Raw genomic sequence first — 25418 nt, forward strand, 5'->3', positions numbered from 1 at the left:
AATAAGAGCCGTCACACGAATAGATGTATGCACACCCATGTTCATTGCAGCACTGTTCACAATGGCAAAAAGATAGAAGCAACCTAGGTGCCCATCAACAGACGAATGGATAAATTATGGTATATCCACACAGTGGAATATTATACAATGATAAAGAACAACGATGAAGCTGTGAAACATCTTACGGAGGAAGCTGGAGGTCATTATGCTGAGTGAATTTAGTCAGTCACAGAAGGACAAATATTGTATAAGACCGCTATTATAAGAACTCAAGAAACGGTTTAAACACAGAAGAAAATATTCTTTAATGGTTACGAGGGTGGGGAGGGAGAGTGAGGGTTATTCACTAACTAGATAGTAGACAAGTATTAGGTGAATGGAAGGACAACACACTCCACATGGGAAGTCAGCACAACTGGACTAAACCAAAGCTAAGAAGTTCCCTGAATACAGTCAAACACTTTGAGGGACAGAGTAGCAGGGGTAGTGATCTGGGGACCATGCTTTCAGGGGACATCTAGGTCAATTGGCATAACAAACCTTTTTAAGAAAATGTTCTGCATGGTACTTCAGTGAGTGGCATCTGGGTCTTAAAAGCTTGCTAGCAGCCATCTAAGATGCATCAATTGGTCCCAACCACTTGGAGTAAACGAGAATGAAGAACACCAAAGACAAGAGGAAAGTATTAGCCCAAGAGACAGAAAGGGCCACGTAAACAAGGGACTTCATCAGCCTGAGACCAGAAGAACTAGATGGTGCTTGGCTACCACCAATGACCGCCCTGACAAGGAACACAACAGAGAGTTGCTGATGGAGCAGGAGAAAGGTGGGGTGCAGAACTTAAATTCTAGTAAAAAGACCAGACTTAATGGTCTGACTGAGACTGGAGGAACCCTGGAAAGCATGGCCCCTGGATTCTCTTGTCAGCCCAGAACTAAAACAATTTCCAAGGCCAACTCTTCAGACAGGAATTGGACTGGACTGTGGGACATAAAGTGGTACTCGTGAGAAGGTTTACAGAGCAGATAGTTTCTCATTAAACAGTTAATACACATATTGCCCTATGACAATGGTTAACAACCCCACAACATGCCAACACTGTCCCTTCTGAACCTTGGGTTCCCTATCATCAGCTTTCTTGTCTCCTCTTGCCTTCTAGTCCTTGTCCCTGCACTGCTGTGCCTCATTGGTTCTGTTACTTTTTCTTATTTGTTAAGATAGAAGCTTAGATCATTGATCTGAGATCTTTTTTTCTTCTCTAATACAAACATTTCCCCACATGTGTGTTGGTTTGTCATACTGTGGTGGTTTGTGTGTTCCTGGCCTCCAGTATTTCAAATACCAGTAGAGTCACCCATGGTGGACAGGTTTCAGCTTAGCTTCCAGACTAAGACAGACTAGGAAGAAGGACTTGGCAGTCTACTTCTGAGAAAAAAGCAGCCAGTGAAAACCTTATGAATAGTGGCAGAACATTGTGCAGCAGGACAAAGTGAAGAGAACTTGAAGCACTGACTGATAAAGATCAAAGACTACAGCCTTCAGTATGGATTGCACCTCAACATAAAGAAAACAAAAATCCTCACAAATGGACCAATAAGCAGCATTGTGATAAATGGAGAAAAGATTGGAGTTGTCAGGGGTTTCATTTTACTTGGATCCACAATCAACACTAATGGAAGCAGTAGTCAAGAAATGAAACAGCACATCGCATTGGGCAATCTGCTGCAAAAGACCTCTTTAAAGTGTTAGAAAACAAAGATATCACTTTAAGGATTTAGGTGCACTTGACCCAAGCCATGGCGTTTTCAGCTGTCTCATATGCACGCAAAAGCTGGGCAATGAATAGGGAATACCAAAGAAGAATTGATGCCTTTGAATTATGGAGGTGTTGGTGAAGAATATTGAATATATCATGGACTACCAGAAGAATGAAGAAATCTGTCTTGGAAGAAGTACAACCAGAATGCTCATTAGCAGTGGGGATGGCGAGACTTCGTCTCACGTTCTTTGGACATGGTATCAGGAGGGACCAGTACCTGGAGAAGGACGTCCTGCTTGGTGAAGTAGAGGATCAGCAAAAGAGAGGAAGACCCTCAACAAGATGAGTTGACACAGTTGCTGCAGTGATGGGCTCAAACAAAACAATTGTGAGGATGGTGCAGGACCAGGCAATGTTTCATTCAGTTGTACATGGCGTCACTCTGAGTTGGAACCGACTCAACAGCACCTAACAACAACAATGTAAACATTTAATGCTGTTAATTTTTCTCTAAGCACTGCTTTACCTACATCACTCAAATTTTATTAGTTGTATTTTTATTTTCCTTCAGGTCAAAATATTTTCTAATTGCTCTTTTGTGTTCTTCTTTGATCCATAGGTTATATAGAAATGTGTTGTTTAATTTCCTAATATCTGAGGATTTTTCCAGATATTTTTTCTTTTATTGATTTCTAGTTAAATCCCATTGCAGCTAGAGAATATTCTTCGAATGTTTTACTTTACTGAGACTTGTTTAATGGCTAACAATTTGGTCTATCTTGGTCAGTTTTTCGTGGACACTTGAAATGTGTGTTCTACCGTTGATGAGTAGAATGTACTGGAAATGTAAATTAGATCACATTGGTTGATGTCTTAGTCTCCTGGTACTCCTGTTAATGGAAACACCACAAGTGGGTGGCTCTGAAGAACAGAAATTTATTTCTCAGAGTTAGGAGCCTAGAAGTCTGAATTCAGGGTGTTGGCTATAGGAGAAGGCTCTCTGTCGACTCTGCTAGAAGATCCTTGTCTCTTTCAGCTTCTGTAGCCCCAGTGTTGCTTAGTTCTTAGGTGATCTTCACGTGGCATCTGTTTTCCCCCCTTTTGTGCTTATTTCTGTGTCTAATCTGCTTTTTCCATATGTTTGACACATCCTACAGAGTTATGGCCTCATTAACATAACAAAGAAAACCCTATTTCCAAATAGGATTACACCTGCAGGTATAGAGGAACACAGTTTAATCTCTAACATTTGATAATGTTGACCTGCTTTAACTTATATCTTATCTGGTTTTCTATCTACTTGATTGTCATGTGGATAAAAAAACAATACCCAACTATAGTGAAACCTTGAGAGCCGGAACTTGATGGGACTGCCTTGTTTTTCCAGGTCTCACAAGTTTTCCACCTTGGACAGGATGCAGTCTTACCTCTTTTCTATCTCTCATTTTATGGAAAATATTTTAGTTTTCCTTCTCTGGCAGGTTTCCACCTTACACAGGTTCCAGCTTTTGTGAGTTTTACTGTATATGCTGGTTATTAGAGACTCACTTGAAATACGAAGACACAGATAAGTTAAAAGTAAAAGAAGGGGGAAAATATACCATGCAAGTAATAATCAAAACAAAGATGGAGTAGCCACATTGGTATCAGATAAAGTTGACTCTAAAGAACATACATTTTATAATAAAGGGATCAGTTCATCAAGAGGAAAGAAAAATTTCAAATGTGTAAGCACTAATAAAAGAGCTTCACAATTATAGTTAAACACTGTAACAGCCCTCTCTTAATAGCTGATAAGACAGTGGATGGACCTGTTGAGGTTGGTGGCAATGAATTTGTAGTGGAAGCATCTACCCCTGTTATGTGTGGCTTTCTCCAGCATGCCTTACTGCTTGGGTTTAGATAAGAACCGAGTCGATAACTGGCTTTATCGGAGTTGACATTTTGGTAGTTGTGAAAAGTCAGAGGGAAAAAGAAGTCTAAGGTATTGCAAAGAGCGTTATCAAGTGGTGGCAGTGTGGACTCCCAACTTGAACGATGACGGAAGTGGAGAAAGGATAAGGCTCTGGGAGGTAGAGATTTGTAGTGGGAACAAGGACCAAGCCAACAAGCAAGTGGGGCGAGGATGCTAGTGATTGTGGAGGTGGAGCAGTTGTGGGTAGTGATAAGGAGCAAAGAGTGGCCTTGAGGGGAGAGCAGGTAGATAGAAAAGGAGATCCTAGGAAGATCAAGGGCTAAAAGACTGTCCTTGGGAGGCTTAGTGGTGAGGAAGACCACCAGCTGGCTGCCAGAGTCTTGGGAGAATGGGAGAATGAGGGCCAGTTTGGCAAACCAGTGCCTGACAGGTGTTTTCTAATCAGTTGTTGTTGATTCTTCATAGGAAGCAGTGAGAGCAGTATATACTTTGCTAGTAGTGATCACTCTTCTGAAGTCTCCCCAAATGGGCAAATGTCTCAGGATGCACTGAAAAAAGAAACATGTCCCAATTCCGACCAAGAGTCCATCTGGAGAATGATAGAAGAGACACCTGAGTGTATTCTAATGACATATCAGGTACCCAAGAGGTAAGGAAGCACTTTAGAAGACTCACCGTTACATGAAGTTCTTTATGGGTTCTTATGTGATTTATAATGCAAAATGATTTTTAAATGTTTTTATACATACACGTAGAAAATCTATTTTAAAAGTCATTCATTTGGAGTCAAGTGAAGAAATGATTTTTTTATAAGGGTTGTGGTGATAGTACCACATATATTAAGATTAAGACTAAACAAATGTGATACATGTCATGAGACAAGAAAACAAAGGCAGTGCTGTCCGAGATGGCACACAAGCACAAAAACGTTTCTTTTTAGACTTTGGGTTTTTGTTGTTGTTGTTTTTTTTCCCCAGTCTAAAGGAGTAGAAGAGCTAAGGGAACTCTGTTTCTTCTATATGCCTCATTAAAACACTATTCAGTTGTTTTTACCAAGGAAAAAAGATCAAGCTTAACCAACGTGACAAACAATTCAATTAATTTTTAATGTGTGAGTCATATATTAACAGGAGATATAAGGTATATTATCATTAGAAATGAGAAAGGCTTGTGCTGTTCTCAGATGACAGCTGTTAAGGTTTGTCTGTTGTCTGGTTTGTTTCCAGGGTTAAAGAAGTTGTACTAAAAGAAGACCTAGAAAAGCTGGAGAGCATGAGGCAGGGACAGCCTCAATTTTCCCGAGAACAGAGGGAGGAGCTGGCCAAGGTGCATCCTTGGATTCAGAGCCAGACCTTCCCTCAAGAAATAGACATCCAAGTAAGCTCCTACGTAGTGATGTCCTTTGTGCCAGGTACCGTGCATTGCAGACCCCTCTGAAAATGTTAATCCTTGCAGTTACCTTGGTGGTAGGTATTGTTATCCCTCATTTACAGATAAGCAATGAAGTAAGGTGTCCAGATACTCAACAATTTGTATAAGGTCACCCTGTTCACTGGGTTTTGAATACAGGTCTTTTTGAGTTTTTCTTTCACCAATTGGAGTGCATATTTGAAAAGATTTAAAACACAAGGTGTAAGATGTACACCAGAGCAGTGTTTATACGTAGCAAGAACTTCCATGGGGCCCAGTGGTCTTTTGCTATTATGAGGTTTTCTCAGTGAGATCATCTGTGAGTGAGCCTGAACACCGATGCTTTGATGGACCAGTGGTCCAGACAGACATGGTGGCAACAGCTGTGATGATGGCAGCAATGGCTATGCTAGTGATGAGGTCTTTATTCCCACATGTATCAAGATAGAGGATGAGGAGTGACGTTAACAGTCAGAGCAAGAGAATAAAGTTAGGAGTTCAAAAAAGTGTGGTACCAAGGCTTACAAAGTAAACAAGTCATTGGAGTCTACCCACCCCCATTTTTAAAGAAAAGAAGAAGTTCCTGCCATTTAGGAATGGTGAGATGTGGTCTTGTCAAAAAGCAGGAGCTGGGCTGGTCACTATAAGTGTCTTCATTTTTAAAATGTTGTTTTTCTGGTTTTTGAATAGAAGAGTATATGGAGAATGAGTCCCCTCCCCCGGTAGAAGGTATTTAAACAATTGCTGTCATTTACCTTCCAGTAGTAAACAGTGAACTGTAATGGATGTGCTTAGCTGTGAACTGAATCAGTCGTGGAGGTAGAAATATGTTGGTTGGTCAGTATTTTACTGGTTTTAAAACTCTTCAGATGACGTTAGCATCAAATAACCTACCTGCTCTTGTTCTTTTCTGAAGGGCTGTGTCACCTGTGAAAACAAAGACTCAGTTGTTGAAGCCGCAGAATGCTCCGACCAGGGTCCAGCCGAAGACAAGAGTTGAGTGACTATGAAAACACACCTTCACGCCCTTCCCAGGACGAGCTGGACACCTAGACCTCTGTGTGTTGCTTTAAACCTTTGACTCTTAAACGACCATGCAGTTATCATTGAATGTTACAGTTTTTCCTTCTCTGTTTTTTAATAGACGCTATTTTTCTGAAGCAGACATTTCATCTACAATCTCTTATGTCTCTTTGTTCCTGATGCATTAAAACTGTCAATTAGACTCTTTCTGGTTTAGCTGTCTTCTCAAGAGATTGGATGGTGTCTAACGATATAGGTGCATGGCAGAACCCAAAATAAATCATGATTAGAAGTCTAGCTAGAAGCAGCCCAAAACCTTAGCCTCGTTTATTTTGTATTCTGTGGTTACAGAAACCATCTTCCCCATGAGAACCCTTGAAGAAATTTACCCACGGGCCATATCGTTACCATAGTGATTTCCATGAATTTACTTCCTTCATCTAGGCTTTGCACAGTTTGGTGCTTCCCCTGAAAATTCAGACAAAACTCCAGTTTTCTTTTCCTACACAACACAAAGTCACTTTAGTATTTACCAATACTCAACTATAATGCCCCTCAGTATAACTGGAAATACCGAGACTTTAGGGTTGAATTTTGATCTTCATTCTTATAGATGTCTTACTCTTTAGATTTTCTACCTTCTGCTGAAATTCTGAAAGTCTTATCTTAAAAACTGAGAAGCTTGAAATTGGCTTACCCTTTTGAGAGTTTAATGTTTGCGTGTCTGATGTTGAAACAAAAGAACTTCTGTCTCAACAAATGATATTTTCCCTTTTTAATGTTTTTGTTTATAAAATAGATTGTAAAAAATTCCAAGTTCTGTAAAAGTTGATATTGTTCTTATATGCTTAAATGTGTTTAAATGCTCAGTCTTACCAAAACTAACGGTTAACTTTCTTCCCAACCAGTTTACGCACAAGAGGTGTCTTGTGTCTGAGGGCTGACTCTACAGGCCTTTTGTCTGCCCAGTAAGCAGGGGTAAGCATTGTGAAGGGCCTGCGCAGTGAGAAAGGCGTTGAGGGCGTTCTGTAACCCTAGTCTGGGAGGCTGCAACGTCTTCCATGGTCATTGCTTTCTAGGCCATTTTTAGTTGTCTTTTAAGAAGTGAGTGTGATGTTTACTTGGTAAGTTAGCTCTTTACTGGTGCTCTTTAGAGAAGTCACAGATTTCCTTCTCAGACTTAGAGCAATACACGAAATGCACACCCGGGCAGACAGAAAAAGGAAATGAAGGTTACGATAACCCTTTATCTTTTATATAATATGTAAGTGACTAATTTTTTTTTTTTAATTTCATTATTATTGTTTTTTTAGGAAAACACTTCTTTCTCATTTGAAGTTTTATAGCTTTTTCTAAGTGCATCCTGATAATGATGAGAGAATCAACCTTTGTATCCAGGAAGACTGCTGGACCCTGACCCCCCATCCCTGGAATTACAGACCTCCTTTCTAAGTAGCATTTTCCTGGATGGTAATTTTACCTTAAACAGTATCAGACCATTTTCAAAGGCTACCTTTTGACATTTCTTGGAATTTTCTAATATTAAGCAAATATCCCTGTTTTATGATAAGAAAATGCTCCTATTCAACGCCCTGTTGATAGTTGAATGACTGCTGAAGCACTTTTGTGTTGGTCAAGTTGTGTGGGGTTTTTTGCTCTTGGTGAACACTCAAATTTAAAAAATTTAACCAGCCTGGATATTGCCCATAAATATAATCATTGTGACCTTTTTATGCTAATAAAGTTTTTTATGTGTTTGAATCAGAAATGGAACATGCAGCGTCAGAGGGTCATCTGCGCTTGTGTGTGCGCATTTAAACCCCTGCCCTCCAGTGATGCCAGCTCTTCTTGTCCATTGTTTCGGGAGACTGGTTTCATCTAAATCTGCTTATTTCTTTGCCTTAGCACATGTTTTAGGGAGTGTCTGTTACATTAAGCTTAACTGGAAACTGGTGCTTGTTGTAGGCAGCCCTGTAAAAGCATTTACACACACTCACTTTTTGATAAGCAGGTTAGAACTGGGATCCCTGTGATGTTACTGCTGCTGCGAAGGAACAACGGGGAACAACGGGGAGGGCAGCAGTGACTGCTCTGCCCCCCACGGGGGCCACACCCAGTCTCTGCTTTGTTGTTCACCTTTATTAACTCTTTATATTCATGACCTTAAAACTGGTAATACAACATGTACATTGGAGGCTTCAATGTTTACATAAATGTTACCCAGAAAGCTAGTTTCTCCAGTAAGTGGTCAGGATTTATGAACAATGATTGCTCTGTGAATGGGGTAGTTTTGCAATTAAATGACACCAGTATAATTCACAAGGTAAATTTAATCCAAATTGAAATTTTGTTCCACCAAATTTATAATCATGTGAATTTACTCGTTTTTAGTGGTTGTTAATATTTTAACTGGGTATCTTTTTTAAGTAAAAACAGTAAACTGTGTACATGTAAAGCTTCAGAGATTTTCTTTCACTTTGTCAACACATCTTTGCCCTGCATATGTATTTTATAACGTTTAGAAATATCTATTAGGATATTAACGGAGCCCTGGTGGCACAAACAGTTAAATGCTTGGCTGATAACCGAAGGGTTGGTGGTTTGAGCTGGCAGTCTGCGCCTGTAAAGATTACAGCCTAGAAAACTCTCTGGGGCAGTTCTACTCTGTCACATGGGAGCGCTATGAATTGGAATCGACTTGATGGCGCCCAGCAACAACAGCATGAAGATATTAGAAGACCATCCTATTCGATTACTATTGGTCTTTTCAGCAACACTCTGTTAGATGTGTCTAAGCACCTGCTGTGTGTAAGACTCGGGCATTTTCAGACTCACTGTCTTGTCTAATCCCCACTTCACTGTGAAGAATGTATGTGGGTCCTGAATATATGTACATATTTTAATGCTTATGAATTTTAATGCCAAATTTATAAAGGTTAGTTGGCAAAATTACTCCTACAGATTCTGTGGGGTGAACCTGTGTTTCACAAAGTCTGACTGTAAATGGTGGCATCAAGATCTGGAAATTAAAATTTGGAACAAGATCCTGAAGCCAATGGGGCTTTTAAAATTTTACAGATTTCAAGGCATTTGCACCTTTCTGTAACACAATAACAATAACAGCAGCAAGAAGGAGGAAAAAAACAACTCATTGCCGTCAAGTTGATTCCGACTCATAGTGACCCTATGGGACAGAGTAAACGTGCGCCAGAGTCAGGGTTTACTAAATGTATACTGCTCTGGCAGGTACTGTTCTAAATGCTTTACACGAGTTATCTCGACGATGAATGCTCCCAGCCACCCAGTGAAATACGCATTGTTATTATCCTCATTTTACAGAGAAGGAAACGGAGCCCAAGGAGCTGAGTCACTTCATCAAGGACTCACAGCTGGTGTGTATTGGGAGTAGGGTTGCAAACCTAGTGATCTGACTTCAGAGCCCCTGCCCTTAAGAATAATTGCCTAATATCACTACAACATGTGAGGGGTTTTGGAGTTATACTATAATGGAATCCCACTTTTCAGCCCTTTCTGGCATCATAAATACAGTTTTGTGGTGCCAGAGTTGTGTTTTAGAGAGCTAGTACGAGTTCAATTTCTACATGGAGAGAGATTCCACAGCATTATCATAGCTATACTTAATGTCACAGCCCTGGTGGCATAGTGGTTAAGTGCTCAGCTGCTAACTAAAAGATCAGCAGTTCAAATCCACCAGCTGCTTCATGGAAACCTATGGGGCAGTTCTGCTGTGTCCTGTAGGGTCGCTATGAGTTGGAACCAACTCGATGACACCTAACAACAACATACTTAATGTCAGCGTGTTTGAGATTACACATCCATTCTCTGAGCTTAAACCATTTTTTCTTATAAATTTGTTCTTGGTATCTTAAATAAGGAAAAGTGGAAGATGGATCAAGCCTGTTCTCCATAAGAGATTTGTGGTGGTTTTTGACAAGACCAGTACAAATGTGACATTGCTCTGACCGCCCAAGTTGTGAGGCTCAAGTTTCTCGACATTAAAGATTTACTCCATTGTATGCATGGTTCTGTGTTGGGAGTGACACACAGCTCTGAGGAGCTCGAAATATACTATACATACACAAACTGCATTTGTTTAGATGTACTAATAGAATATAAATTAATACTTGTAGCAAACGCAAAAACCAAGCCCACTGCTGTCAAGTTGATTCTGACTCATAGTGCCCCTACAGGACAGAGTAGAACTGCTTCATAGGGTTTCCAGGGAGCAGCTGGTGGGTTCGAACCGCTGACCTTTTGGTTGGCAGCCGAGTGCTTTACCCACTGTACCACCCGGTACAAATTTAATACTTGCACAAACATATATTTGAATTTTTTTTCAATCGGTAAACCAGGCTGCTGCTGCCATTCCACAATCTTAAATCCCCCCTCAACTTTCCTCTCTCTACCTCTCTATTCTTCTCTCTCTGAAGTTAAAAAGGGATTTTTCTCCAGTATAAATGGCTGTGATCAAACAAATCTCAGTGTTAAAAGTTTCGAGTTTTCCAGTGTTCAACACTTCAGTCAACTAAGAGAGGGAGTCTGAACACATGAACTTCCCCCATCAGTAGTAGTGCTTTTGTTCATTTATTAGCCTTCTAAATTTCAAAGGATTTTTGTTTTTAACTGAGGATTAATTGAAGGAAAGTAGAATTGTAATTTTTCAGGATATGTTTATAAGTAAAACAACCACACACATGGTATTTGCAAAACAGGATTTATTTTCCAGATAATAATGAACAGGTTATAGTTTGCCTAGTTTTTCTTTTATGCTGTTTTTAAATCAAGCGTTTTTAATTTCTGAAATAGTTGTTCCTAGTTAACTAGCAGACACGCATTTCAGTTCACACACAGTATTTCCAGAAGCATTCAGCGGGAGTCTCATGTTGCTTATATTGTTTCCTGGTTCTGGCCAAAAGATGACTCAGTAAAACCTTAGGGTCTTGTTCAGAGACATCCTGAAACCAAAACAGTCCAAACAAAAACGAGATAAGTTAATGAATTCAGAGTCCTAAGTGAGAAAAGAATCTGTAGTCAAGACATAACTGGTTGCTGTCCATTGACTCTGACTCATGGCCACCCCATGTGTGTCAAAGTAGATCTATGCTCTATAGGGTTTTCAATGGCTGATTTTTTGGAAGTAGATCACTAGGTGGGCTTGAATGGCTTGTAAAACTAGTATACCCACAAAACCCTTTAGGAACCACTAATTTTGATTTTTCTGAAGCTTGGTAACAGTCACATACAGATTTTTCTTTAAGCATTTAAAGTCCTCTATTAATTGTTTAAGGAGCCCTGGTGGTTCAGTGGTTAAGTGCTCGGCTGCTAACTGAAAGGTCGGAGGTTCGAACCTACCAGTCGCTCCAAAAGAGAAGAAAGGTGTGGCAGTCTGCTTCCATAAAGATTTACAGCCTAAGGAACTCGATGGGGCAGTTCTACTCTGTCCTATGAGTTGAAATTGACTCAACAGCAACGGGTTATTGATTGTACAGGAATTGCTGGGTGGTGCAAATGTGTGGGGATATATGCCATTTAAACATGGCTGCACTATTGACAACTGCAGCCCCCACAGGCCTCTATGCTGCACAGCATGTTGAGACTTGTCTCCAACATGTTGAGACTTGTTATGATTTGTTTTCCCAAACCTATTGTCCCTTTACTGATTGGCTTGTTTACCTGAATTCCTTCTCCCTTGCCCACACCCAAAGCCCATTGTTTTGTTAATTGCTTTATTGCTTGCTGTATTGACTATAAAATAAACTCCTGGGACTGAAGCGGGGTCAACTCCTCAGAGTGACCCTCCTGGCCCCACTTCTCTGTAAGAGTTGTGGCATGGTTACTGTCTCTGCCGCTTGCTGGGACACAAATGGTTAGTGCACTCGCTGCTAACTGAAAGTTTGGAGATTCAAGTCCACCCAAAGGTACCTCAAAAGAAAGGCCTGGTGATCTACTTCTGAAAAATCAGCCATTGAAAACCCCATGGAGCACAGTTCTACCCTGACACGCTTAGAATCGCCATGAATCGCCAACAGCAATTGTTTTGGTTTTGGAGTTTTGTTTTTATTAATTATACACCATTTCTAACTATCTGATTTCATCATTCTCCGTTACAGTTTTTCCACTACATCCCAAGTAACTTTCTTGATATTCTGCTGTCTGCTGTGCGTATTCCGTCTCAGTGTTTCCAGCATGCCATTTTTCATTTGTTACATTGCAGCACTTTTCTCACTTTAACGTGCATACGAATTGCCTGGGGATCTTGTTAAAATGCAGCTTTTGAGTCAGAAGGTCCCACGTGAGGTCTGAGAGTCTGCATTTCTCACAAGCTTCCCAGCGATACTGATGCTGCTGGTCCGTGGACACATGTTGAAATAATGAGACCGCACAAATGGGTTACAAACTTGAAAGCAGGGACCTTTTTTTTCTCTTACAACTTGTTATAATACTTTACACAAAATAGGCACTGGATAACTTCTTCTTGCATTAAGATTTTACATGAATCAAAATTTGGAAAAATAAATGCTTTAAAATAGCGCTGATTGGCCCATTCTTTCAAGGTATGATTTCCACCAAGAACATTTCTCTAGTTCACGCTGAGAACACTCCTGCCAAGAACACTCTTTAGTTCATGAATTTAGAATCCTCTTAAATCGGGCATGGAATATTCAACTTTTTAAACCTAATTTTCATAAATCAAGTCACTTACCTTTCTCATACTTCCCCTTGGGTTGAAAGTGTTGGTAGTAGGATCTGGAAAACAATATTTTTAAAACTGATTCATCATCTGGTCTATTGTTTCTATTTTACACTTGTCTTATTTAAAATAAACAAAGTAGCATATTACTAAACTGTCTAGTGTCTAGTCTTCCTTTTTTTCACATTCTAGCTATATTTATTTTCATGCAGGCAAGCCCCTTAGTTCCTATCTATGGAATTCACAAAAGGTGCAGCATTTTCCTCATTCAGTTAGCACTTCAGTAGTTTATCGAAAATTTTTATAACAGGTAAATGTTTTTCTATTAAACAGTGTCAATTAAAATGCTCCATTTTGTTTTCAGAACACCCTGGGCATTTGTATTAGTGCTTGGAAGAATACAGTCATGGAGAAATTAGTAACAGCTGACACTTGATTCATTATTTTCTGTGTGACTGTGCTCAGCATTTTACTTGCATTTTCTCATTTACTCTTCACAATAACCCTAAGAGGAGAGTGCTTTTTATCATTCCTGTTTACTGATTAACAAACTGAAGTATAGAAAGATTAAGTAATTGGGTTAAGATGTTAGTGAGAAACCAGGATTTAAAATTGTACTCTTTAGAAACTGGGATAATACCACACAAAAATCCATACAGAAAAACAAAATATGTTGAGGTGCCAAGTAGAGCATGACATTGGCAAAGATGCTGAGAAAAAAGACAATTGCAGAGGAGCCTTTAAGCCAGGAGGGGAGAGCGTTGGATAATTAATTTACACAGTTCATCTTTCGCTCCCAAGATGGGGGTTTTACCTCATCTAGTAGATGGGAATAGAGGGTAAATTCAATAGCAGTAAAATCAGACGACCTATAAAACACAAGAATCATTTTACCTGCGTTCTCAAGACCACCCTTCTTTGCACTCAACATCTCTGGCAAGATCTGCAGAAGGGAAGCTCTTTCCAGCTCATCCAAAGTTAATCTTGCTTCGTCATCAGCTGCGACACCAGAGGAACAACATTAGTAACTCAGCTTATTCTTCAATTGGTCATTTCTGTTCCCTGTTGTCTTTGGGGGCGGGGTACCAAGGACAGGGTGGGAATACTAGAAAAACTTTGCTAAATTCATGACTTGTCAGGGGTGTTTCAACAGAGAGGTGGGAATGTGACAGTTCAGTGTAGCAGCCAGCGGAATAGGAAGTCGGGAGAACGGAGCTAATACTCGTCACTGCCCGTGGGACCTCGACGAGCTGCTTAACCGCCTTGACTATGGGGGCAGCCTGCGCCACAGTCTCTCTAAAGACCGTTTCAGCTCGTAAGGTCTGGTTCTTCCTTGCTGTTTACCAGCTGCTGCTGTCTATTGCCTTTAGATATTTGGGTGGTGAAATTGGAGTGAGAGAAAACATAAAGGAGTGGTTTTCTAAAAGATAAGATTGATCATGTTCTTCCTGTAAGACAAATAAGTTGGTATCACTTCTTACTGAACTTCAAGATTTAAATACAAATATGATTACTATTATATTTAGAAGACCCTCAAAGAGATGGACTGACACAGTGGCTGCGACAATAGGCTCAAGCACGGCAAAGATTGTGAGGATGGCGCAGGACCAGGCAGTGTTTCGTTCTGTTGTACATAGGGTCGCTGTGAGTCAGAACTGACTCGATGGCACCTAACAACAACAACTTAGAAAAGAATATGCTTTAAAATAATCTTTAAGGGCCTTAATAGTAATATTTTCCATGTGAAATTTGGTAGGCTAAGTGGCATATAAGGTGTATGGTACACGTGTGTAAGGTATACCGTAAGCGTGAATAAGGTATACGCGTTCGAAAGATTTTTTTTAAATGTGTAAGGTGTATGTTAAGTGTGTGTAAGATGTATGATGAGCATGTGTGAAGTATGTAAAGTGCATGTAAGGTACATGGCAAGTGTGTGAAGTATAAGGTAAGTAAATGGAAGGTCTATGGTAAGGGGGTTTAAGGTGTATGGTAAGTGTAGACTTGGCACCAGGCTATGTCTCTTGGCCAATGCTGCTGTGTTACGGTTGGAAGCCATGGGAGTCAGGAAGGGAGGCCACATATAATACTAGCATTCCACAGGCTTGCAAATACTTAGTTACAACCCAGATTTGGAAGACAGTGAACAAACCATTATAAAGGTGTCTGAGTTCACTCACAGTAGTTCTGAAGAATGTTAATCAAAATCTATAACATTTGACCATATAGGAATGTTTATGTCATGAAGGATCATTGATGGAGAAACAAATAACCGAGAGAAAAAACCTGGCAAAAGTTCTAAGGTGAACTGCCACCTGTGTTAGAATTTAAGTGAGATGCAACACTTACTTCATTTAAGTGTCTTTTATTTAATCATAACAGTGATATATGTAAGTTTTTAAAGATGACAGTAATTTCTGAATATTCACTCTTGATTTCATCTTGTGCTTTTCACTCTTGCTTTTAAAATAGCAAGGATTCAGTAAAGTTAATGCTTCTTTTTGACCATTAATTTAGCTGCCAATTAGGAGCTCAGTGACCCTAGAAGTCGATTAATAGTGCAAGAATGACGAACAGTGCTTAAAATTACCAGAAAGCCTGCCTGGGAGAAGTTATTAAAAACTAGAAATGATAAAACCAATGGCTTAGAAGTTTTGTCTCCCCCCCCCCATTTTAAAAAGAAGTCTAAAATTAAGATAAAAATCCAGTCAATTTTTTCATGAAACCTGATGCCCAAATATTAACTTGTCCATTTCTTAAACTAAAGTAAGAGATAATAGCAAAATAAGTATCCACTGAGCTGATACATTTTTTTTTTAATCCAACTTAGACTTGGATTGAATGAAACATAAATCAAAAAGAAAAGATCAATGTACTTGGAAATCTGTGACATCCCTAGCTCCGGCTTTTAACTTTTTTTTTTTTTTAATAAACATTTTTGTTTCATGTATCAGCTAGTTACTCTTGATTTTAAAATAAATATATTATTAATCTAGAATAAGAACAACCAGTCTTACACAGGATCAGCTCATTTAAAAGAAAAACTAAAAATAATTGATATTTTAAATTTAGTGCCATTTAAAACATTTTTTTTAAGTTGATCAAAACAAAAATTTGAATTATAGAGATGACATGAAATAACCAATTACCCTCCTACTTTTACATTTTGGGGGGAGGGGGGAGGGAACTGCATCCATTACTGAACCTAAAATGTGCAATGAGGATCCTGTAATAATTCTTTCCTAGCTGGAATTATAAATACACCAAGACTCTATTCAGCAAGACTTCCCATTCCCATTTTTGTTGTGGTGGTGGTTGCAAAAATACATGTAATGCAACACTTGTCAATTAAGAAATCCCCTTGAAGGGAAAAAATTCATCTTACCTGAGAGCTGAGGGGACATCTCCCTGGAGTCAGTGACAGGAAGAGATAGGAGAGGATTTAAGAGTCCTATGAAAAGCAAGCAGAATGAGGCTAGCTTATACATGACTGGCACAAGATGTAAGTCTTCCTCCTTGGCTTGTCCAGAACTTCCAACTCACTCCTTTTCATTCTGAGATCACCCATTATATATTATCCTGTGACCTCATAAATATCATCTCCTTCAAAAAAAATAATAAATTTATTGGCTATAGAGGCTAAAAGGCAATCACTTTGCATTGATGTAATTTTTTCAAGGTAACAACTCATAGACAATAAATTTACTGTCTTGCCTGGTGTACAAAGTCAGTATTACATAAAGAAAGAACAGTTTATAAATCTGGCATAAAGAGTAACTTTCAGCCATAAATCATGAGTTAAAGGAAGGGACGGACATTAGCTGAAGTGGCTAAGGCAGCGAGACATGGATTTATGAGGCTTTGCAGAACTGACGCAGACCATGACATGAAATGTGTTGGGTTTTCTTTCTTTTAAGTCTATCATGAGGTGGACGGATGAATTGGCATGTTGTGTTTGGGGCTGCTATATCAGAATAATTATAATCTGCCGATTAAAATTTAAAACCAGTAACTTACTTTAAAATAGCAAAGAATATATTAGTGAAGTTACGATGCATAGCATGCATAGCACACATTCAAGCAAGTTCTGTGCATACACTTGACCTCAGGTAAAACTACAATCACATGAGTCTTTTGAGAAAAGCAGCGTTGTTAGCTGCCATCCAGATAGCCCATGACTCACGGTGACCCCACGCACAATGAAACAAAATGTTGCCTGGTCCTGCGCCATCCCCATGATCGGTTGCAGATCAAACCGTTGGGATCCATAGGCTTTCTCATTGGCAAATTTTCAGAAGTAAATCACTAGGCCTTTCTTCCTAGTCCGTCTTAGTCTGGAAGCTCCACTGAAACTCATCCAGCATCATAGCAACACGCCATCCTCCACTGACAGACAGGTGGTGGCCGCACATGAGGTGCATTGGCCGGGAGTCAAACCCAGGTCTTCTGCATGGAAGGTGAGAATTCTACCACTGAATCACCAATGCCTCATGAGAGAAGCAATAGCTTTCCTTAAAGTTTGATATTATTCATCAAGGAGGAATGAAGAACATTCCCTGGAAACCTTGCTGTTAAATATTTCCAGAATTTGACCACTACGTACCACCTCCCCTCTACCTGGCCTGGCCAAGCCTGGATTATTGCAGTTGTCTCCCAAGGAGTGTCCTTGAGTTCATATTTTGTCCCGCCGTAGTCTAGTCTCAACACAGCAAAGTGATGCTTTTAGAACATAAGTCAGATCATGTCGGTTCTTTGATCAAAATCCTCTATTGATCTAAACATAGATGTTAGAACTATAAGATTACTAAGGGAAAAAAAAAAAAAAAACCACAACTAGGCCTGTCATACATTGAGTGGGAATGTAAAATGTACAACCTCTCTGGAAAACAATTTGAAACCTTCTTATAAAGCTTAGCATACACTTACCATTCAACCCAGAAATCCCACTGCTAGGTATATACTCAAGTGAAATGAAAACATGTCCACACAAAGACTTGTACACAGATGTTCATAACAGTTTTATTCATAATAGTGAAAAACTGGAAACAGCCCAACAGGTGAATGGATAAATCAATTGTAGTATATCATACTTAGAACAAAAAGGGACAAACTACTGATACGCATGTAAAATTGGCATGGTGAAGGCATCTGACCTCTAACTTCACAAGGGAGGAGGAGAATCATTATCAGCATCACCAGCCCAAAGCTGATTCCTGTGAGGTGGAGGTCAGCCATACCTCCACCCTCCAACCTTTTCACCAATTCTGACACCAGCCGTCCCTCTCACGGTACTATTTCTCTGCTGGGTGTGATAATTCATTGCAATGGTCACACAGAACTCACAGACCATACTCACAGTTATGGGGCTTATTAGGGAAGTAACGGGGTACAACTCAGGATCAGAAACAACTCAGGATACAGTTCTTCAATCAGGACAGCTTCTTCTCAGCGGTGCCCAGAGGCACATCTCTTCGGCCTGTCAGCCTTGCCTCTGCCCTACTCAGGCAAGTGTTACAACGCTCCTATCTCCGTGGGTTGGCAGGTCCCACTGCAGATGCCTTTGGCCATTCTCCTAGTTCCTGCCATCTCTTGCTGCTATCACTCCTGCTACTGCTGCACCACTGTCTCTTGCTGTCTTCTGTGTCTCCCTTTAAGCCTAGTGGGATGGCAAAGCTGACCAATTCCCTCATTAGGGTTTCATTCACCTTATATGCATGGTCCCACCCACAGAAGGTTTCCATGCACTTTATTTGCATTAGCAACAAGTTGTCCAATCCCCTTTGTAAGTCACAAGCACCTTATTTGCATAGTCTCACCCAATTGTTGTGTGACAGTCACAAAGACTATAGCTAGCAGGACCATATTAAGTAATTCACTGCACCACACACACAACATGGGTGAATCTCAGAAACTTTATGTTGAGCAAGGTAAGCCAGACCCAGAAGAGTACCTACTGCATGAATCCATTTTAAGTGGAATTCTAGAACAGGCAAAATGAATTTATTGCCACAAAAAACAGTTCAGTGAATTACCTGGGGTCTGGGAGGGGAGGTGGAGGGAACTTCTGTGGGTAATAGGAATGCTCTATATATCTTGATGGAGACACTGGTTACATGGATATATACATTGGTCAAAATTCATCAAAGCATACACTTAAAATGGGTGCATTTTATTGCATATAAATTGTATCTGACTAAAGTTTATGTCAAGAATTGAATTGTGTTCCCCAAAAATATGTGTCAACTCGGTTAGGCCATGATTCCCAGTATTGTGTGGTTGTCCTCCATTTTGTGATTGTAATTTTTCTATGTGTTGTAAATCCTAATCTCTGCCTGTGGTTAATGAGGCAAGATTTGATTATGTTAAAGAGGATTAGGGTGGGATTGTAACACCCTTACTAAGATCACATCTCTGATCCAATGTAAAGGTAGTTTCCCTGGGATGTGGCCTGCACCACTTTTTATCTTACAAGAGATAAAAGGAAAGGGAAGTGAGCAGAGAGTTGGGGACCTTATACCACCAAGAAAGCAATGCTGGGAGCAGAGCACGTCCTTTGGATCTGAGGTTCCTGGGCAGAGAAGCTCCTAGCCCATGGGAAGATTGATGACAAGGACCTTCCCCAAGAGCTGACAGACAGAGAAAGCCTTCCACTGGAGCTGATGCCCTGAATTTGGACTTCTAGCCTGCTAGATTGTAAGAAAATAAATTTCTTTTTGTTAAAGCCATCCACGTGTGGTATTTCTGTTATAGCAGCACTAGATGATTAAGACAGTTTATTTTAAAAACTCTGTTGGCTCTCCCCCATGCGTCTGTTGACTGTGTGGATTATAACAAATTATGGATAACATTGTGAAGAATGGGAATTCCAGAACACTTAATTGTGCTCATGAGGAACTTGTACCTAGATCAAGAGGCAGTCATTCGAACAGAACAAGGAGATACTATGTGGTTTAAAGTCAGAAAAGGTGTGCATAGGGTTGTATCCTTTCACCATACTTATTCAATCTGTATGATGAACAAATAATCTGAGAAGCTGGACTATAGGAAGATTAACGGGGCATCAGGATTGGAGGAAGACTCATTAATAACCTGTGATATGCAGACAACACAATCTTGCTTGCTGAAAGTGAAGAGGACTTGAAGCACTTACTGATGAAGATCAAAGACTATAGCCTTCAGTATGGATTACACCTCAACATAATGAAAACAAAAATTCTCTCAACTGGACTAATAAGCAACATCATGATACGTGGAGAAAAGATTGAAGTTGTCAAGGATTTCATTTTACTTGGATCCACAATCAACACCCATGGAAGCAGCAGTCAAGAAATCAAATGACACATTGCATTGGGCAAATCTGCTGCAAAAGACCTCTTTCAAGTGCTGAAAAGCAAAGACGTTACCCTGAAGACAAGGTGCGCCTGACCCAAGCCGTGGTATTTTCTTTTTCCTTTTTTGCCGTGGTGTTTTCATTCACCTCATATGCATGCAAAAGCTGGACGATGACTAGGGAAGACTGAAGAAAAATAGAGGCCTTTGATTGTGGTGTTGGTAAAGAATATTGAATATACCATGAATTGTCAAAAGAATGAACAAGTTTGTCTTGGAAGAAGTACAGCCAGAAGGCTCCTTAGAAGCAAGGATGGTGAGACTACATCTCACATAGTTTGGACATGTTATCAGGAGGGATCAGTTCCTAGAGAAGGACATCATGCTTGGTAAAGTAGAAGGTCAGAGAAAAAGAGGAAGACCCTCAGTGAGATGAATTGACACAGTGGCTGTAACAATGGGCTCATGCATAGCAACGACTATGAGGATAGTGTAGCTCCAGGCAATGTTTCATTCTGTTTTACATAGGGTCGCTATGAGTCGGAACTGACTTGGCTGCACCTAACAACCACCACCCTTGACTCCTGATTTCCTTTTTGACTTCTTCTAATTCTGCTCTCCACCTTACACACTCCACTCCATTCATTCTGAACCCTTTCCTGCTTCTTGAACTTATCCCTGCCTCAGGACCTTTGCACTGGCTGATACCTTTACTGGGAATGCTCTTTCCCTAGATAGCTGCATGGCACCCTCTCTCACCTCCTCAAGTTGTTGCTAAAATATTTCCTTTTCCATGACCATGCTACTTAAAAATTGCAACCAGTCCACCCCAGTGGTACAAAACACTCTTGCTTTGCTTGATTTTTTTTCCATAGTACTTACCACCTTCTAAAATACATTATAATTTCTGTATTTATTGTACACAGTAGGCACTCAGGAGCCCTGGTGGCACAGTGGTGGTTAAGAGCTATGGCTGCTAGCCAAAAGGTCGGCAGTTCGAATCCACCAGCCACTCCTTGGAGACCCTATGGTGCAGTTCTACTGTGTCCTGTAGGGTTTGTTTTTTTTCAGTAGGCACTCCATAAACATTTGTTGAAACAGTGAATGGGATGCCAACAACATGCCAGGGGAAGGAGCAGTGAACAAAAGAAAAGCAGCCACTACTCTCATGGAACTTTCTAACTAGAAGGGACAGGAACTTTCTAACTAGTAGAGACAGATAAAATAAACACACGGCAGGTGACAATTCGTAAGAGGAGAAATCAGAGTAAGGAGATTGTGCCTTGGGCGGGTGGGTGAGGGAGGTGTTATTCCAGATATGGCCACCAGGGGGCGCCTCTGGAAAGGTAACATTTGAGCTGAGACCCTCATGAAGATGGGGAGCTATGCGCTCGGAGGTCAGTGAAATTGAGGACGTGCAGGGCCTGTTAAGTGGGAGAACTAAAAGAAGAGTCCCTTAGAGACCAAAGAAAAACGTGAAGACGCAGAGCAACTGGCTGAGTCGCATCTACTGACAGGTGGAGAAAATGTCAGAGAATGGTTCTCTGGAATCAGTGGACCTCACTGGTGACCTTGATCTAAGGCACAGCCACTTGTGTGTGGTAGTGTAAGGGGGTTGCCCTACTTAAGCCTATTAACTCACTCAACGAGTACTTTTCAGCATCTCTTCTGTGCCAGCAAAAGGTCCCTGAGTGGTGCAAAGATTTTGCGCTCTGCTACCAATTGAAAGGTTGGCAGTTCAAATACACCCAGTGGCACCCTGGAAGAAAGGCCTGGCAGTCTACTCCAGAAAGGTCACAGCCATTGAAAACCCTGTGCTCAGTTCTACTTCGGCACACATGGGATGACCATGAGCTGGAATCGACTCGACAGCAATGGGTTTTTTTTTTTTTTTTTTCGGTTTTCTGTGCCAGCACTGCTAGGAGGACAGAAGTCTGGCCTTTGAGAGCGTGACATTCAAATGGCGGCTACAGAAACTCACTTAGTTCCAGCTTAAGGGAAAAAGTGTGTTGGAAAGTCACTGGATAGCTTCCAGAATCCAAGTAAATGTGGAATAGCAAGAACCAAAATCCCACTAGGAATTCTCTGTCTCTCAGATTTCATGATATGCCTTACTGTCTCTCTACCACATAAAACCTGTTCCGACTCGTAGCGACCCTATAGGACAGAGTAGAACTGCCCCATAGGGTTTCCAAGGCTGTAATCTACGGAAGCAGACTGCCACATCTTTCTCCTGCAGAGCAGCTGGTGGGTTTGAACTGCTGATCTTTCGGTTAGCAGCCCACAACTTAACCTCTGCACCACCAGGGCTTCTTTCTGTTCATATATATTTCTTTTTTTCCCTCTCTGTTTGCAAAAGCTGGTTTTCTTTTCTTTTCCACATGCATTTGGCCAAACGTGCCTCCCATCACCAAAATTTACATTTCCCCAGTTTAAGCAATCAGCTCAGATTTGTTACATCTTTGAATTCAATTTGGAAGTCCTAGGAGGGAGGGCCTGATTGGCCCAGCTCAGCAGGGCATTCACTGTCCATCTCTGTGGCAGGGTACATAGGGCAACACTGGCAAAAAAGAAGGGTATGGCCCCAGCAGACATCCCAAATGGAACACAATTTGGCAAGAGCCAAAGTATACGTACCTATACCTGGGAAGCCTGATTTCAGAAATAGACACAGAAGAAACAATACAGCAGAAACAAAAAATTACTTGATAGTATAATCTGCAGCCTTACCTACAGTGGCAAAGACAACATAAGTCAAGGGTTGCAGACTCAATGCATATAGGAACCAGAAAGATGTTAATGTAAATGAGTGAAGAGGATTTGATGGACGACAATAGAGAGTGGTGGGGACTATGGCAAAGTGCAGAGCATATGCTCTCTCTAAAGGTGGACTGCAGCTACTTGCCGCCACACTAGAATATTAGAAATCTGAATTTTAAGGGTTATCTTATGATTTCCCTTGGTAACTAATTCAAATAAAATACATCAAGATACTGTGCTACTCCTGTATGTTTCAAACAAAACACATTCTACAAGCCATAATTCAGCCTACAGGCAACCAGTTTCTGATCTTTGGCCTAAATATCTAAAATAAAGATATAAATTAGTAGATTATAGAGCATATCAATGTATAATTTTAGTAATTATTAAAACAGTAACTAAAAGATTATAGAAACTTGGAAAGTATAATAACATTAAGGAATTAGAACAAAGTGTTTGCTGTTGTTTAAAAAAAACAGGTGAGTATATAGATAAGAACTAAGACATAGTATTGAAAACATGAAAATAGTTGTGTTAGGATAAAGGAATTACAGATGATTGTTTCTTTTCTTAGTATGTTATTTAATATTGTTACACACACATACACATACATCACACATACATGGAAAGCATTTCTGAAAGGAAGTCTCACTGAGAGGTGGAGAAAGAGGCAGGTTGAGAATTTGAAGGTCTTTTTTATTTTATCTTTTTATTGTTGAAAAATACAGATAACACAACATTTGCCAATTTCACATTTTTCATGAATACAATCCAGTGAGATCAATCACACCAATCATGTTGTGCTACCATCACCAATATCCTTTGCCAAATTTTCCATCCCCACAAACAAAGCTCAATGATTCTTAAACAATGATTCACCTTGGGGTCTTTGAAGACCATTGAGGACGGCTTCAGAAAGAGGTGGAGGGGAACTTCAGCCCACTCTGTCCGCAGTGCAAGAGGACTTTGCCAAGCTTTGTCATTCTCTGGTGACTCAGGGGTACTTCTGACAGTTATTAGTGACGGTTTTACAGCATGGCCCAATTAAGTTGCTACTAAAGGCTTAAGCTAAAAAGAAAATTAGCTTCTTTCCATCAATAGACCATCAATGACAATGTCACCTTGTCCCAGAAATACACTGAACACATCCTTCAACCCAGTATGGCTTCACATTTATGTTGGGGCACCTAGAAACAATGACTACCCTTCACAAAAGGTGGGCACCTTTAGCCAGTGGCAATTACCTTTTTAAAACAGAGGGGTATTTTTTGTGTCATAAGGAAGCAGACAGTTCATATGATATCCTTTGGATGACTTTTGCCAATGGAGCACCAGTATCCACATAGAATAAGTACAAAAACCACAAACCTTTTCTCAGTTTTTTGTTTGAAATTGATCTAAGTCCACCCTCTCTGCTGTCATCTTACCCTTTTGCAACATGATCATAATTTGCAAACACAGTTTTTGAATTGAGTGTCCTTGTTTGTGGGTGCCCCATGGGGAGAAATTGATAGGAAGTGGCTTTGCCAAGTGTTTAAAGCGTATGTGGTACTTTCATTTTAGGGATGAATAACTACCATGGTTGGAGTGGTCTATGAGGAATGATAGGATCTAGGGAGGTGATAATGTAAGTGAGTTAGGCAGGTTTTGGTGGATTGCAATAGAGAGTGGTGGGGAATGTGGCAAAGTGGAGAACACACAGGGATAGAGGAACGGTTGCAAACCACACTTACCAAATCAGCCCTTACCCCTTCCCCAACATATAAGACTCCCACTTCTAGAACCTTTTCACTGCTCAAAGTAGACAAAAAGGCAGACATGGCTAGAGTTTGGAAGTGCTTCTATTCAACACCAGCAAATTTAGTTTTTCATCAGAGACGTGGTGGCAGGATGGGTAGTTGTCAGATTAGCATGGAGCTGGATTTTCCCATAGTGCAAAACTTGTTTCACCAGGAAGGACAACAAAAATGGAAATCAGAGATCAGTGTTCTCATGGGACAGGGCCTTCAGGAGAAAGTCTTGACCCTTCTGCACAAAGCTCCAGTCTTCTTGTCCTATGACTTCACACCGGCTTTCCTAGCACCTCCCGCGGCTCCTGACCACATGCTCCTGGCTCCAACCCTAGGGGGTGAGCCTCTGGCTGGAAACCTGTCCTGCATCTCTGTAGTTTCTTCTTTGCCATGATGCTCCCTCTTTGCCTTCAAGAAATCTATCTTATCTTTAATTCCTAGCTGAAGGCACCTCTGAGCTCTCTCCCTTCCCCCTCCTCGGAAGCCTGTGGAAGAAGAGCACTTACCGTGCCATGTTGCAGAGAGTCCTGAGCCCGCCTGTCTCCTCCATCCAGAGTAAAACTTCCTGGAGGGCACCAGAAGCCCACACCAGATACCATGTTAGCTGCTGTCACTTAGGATCTCATTTCATTCCCCCAAGCATCTTCATTCCCTAGTGTCCACCACAGCAACCCAACACAGAGCTGGGGCTTTTACAAATGATTATCAAATTGAGTAAGTTTA

General features: G+C 40.6%; 2 protein-coding genes across 2 annotated transcripts in view; one reads left to right on the top strand and one right to left on the bottom strand.

The window, feature by feature from the left end:
- The window catches only part of PER3 (period circadian regulator 3), a 72436-nt gene extending 63198 nt beyond the window's left edge, over nt 1-9238 (top strand). Inside the window, exons 19-21 of the mRNA XM_023739377.1 lie at nt 4140-4323; nt 4901-5051; nt 6001-9238. Of these exons, the coding sequence (XP_023595145.1) occupies nt 4140-4323; nt 4901-5051; nt 6001-6084 (419 nt within the window). The 3' untranslated portion in view covers nt 6085-9238. The remainder of the gene's footprint in view (nt 1-4139; nt 4324-4900; nt 5052-6000) is intronic.
- A 1070-nt stretch (nt 9239-10308) lies between these two features.
- Nucleotides 10309-16304, bottom strand: UTS2 (urotensin 2). Its single transcript, XM_004385129.2, has 5 exons — nt 16202-16304; nt 14067-14069; nt 13714-13818; nt 12833-12875; nt 10309-11090 (listed from the first exon to the last, which is right to left on the bottom strand). The coding sequence occupies exons 1-5, from the start codon at nt 16302-16304 to the stop codon at nt 10970-10972; spliced, it is 375 nt and encodes a 124-aa protein (XP_004385186.1). The 3' UTR covers nt 10309-10969.
- Between the last annotated feature and the right edge of the window lie 9114 nt (nt 16305-25418).

Source organism: Trichechus manatus, unplaced genomic scaffold (assembly GCF_000243295.1).
Source record: "Trichechus manatus latirostris isolate Lorelei unplaced genomic scaffold, TriManLat1.0 scaffold00133, whole genome shotgun sequence".
NCBI lineage: Eukaryota > Metazoa > Chordata > Mammalia > Sirenia > Trichechidae > Trichechus > Trichechus manatus.

Bases quoted from the DNA above. Each gene is read 5' to 3' on its own strand.
- UTS2 (XM_004385129.2), bottom strand. From the start codon at position 16,304: ATGTATAAGCTAGCCTCATTCTGCTTGCTTTTCATAGGACTCTTAAAT. The intron at 12,876-13,713 runs GTAAAATGATTC...ATTGTTTTCCAG, and splicing joins GGGTGGTCTTGAGAACGCAG to ATCCTACTACCAACACTTTC. The intron at 11,091-12,832 runs GGTAAGTGACTT...TGGACTGTTTTG, and splicing joins CCAAGGGGAAGTATGAGAAA to GTTTCAGGATGTCTCTGAAC.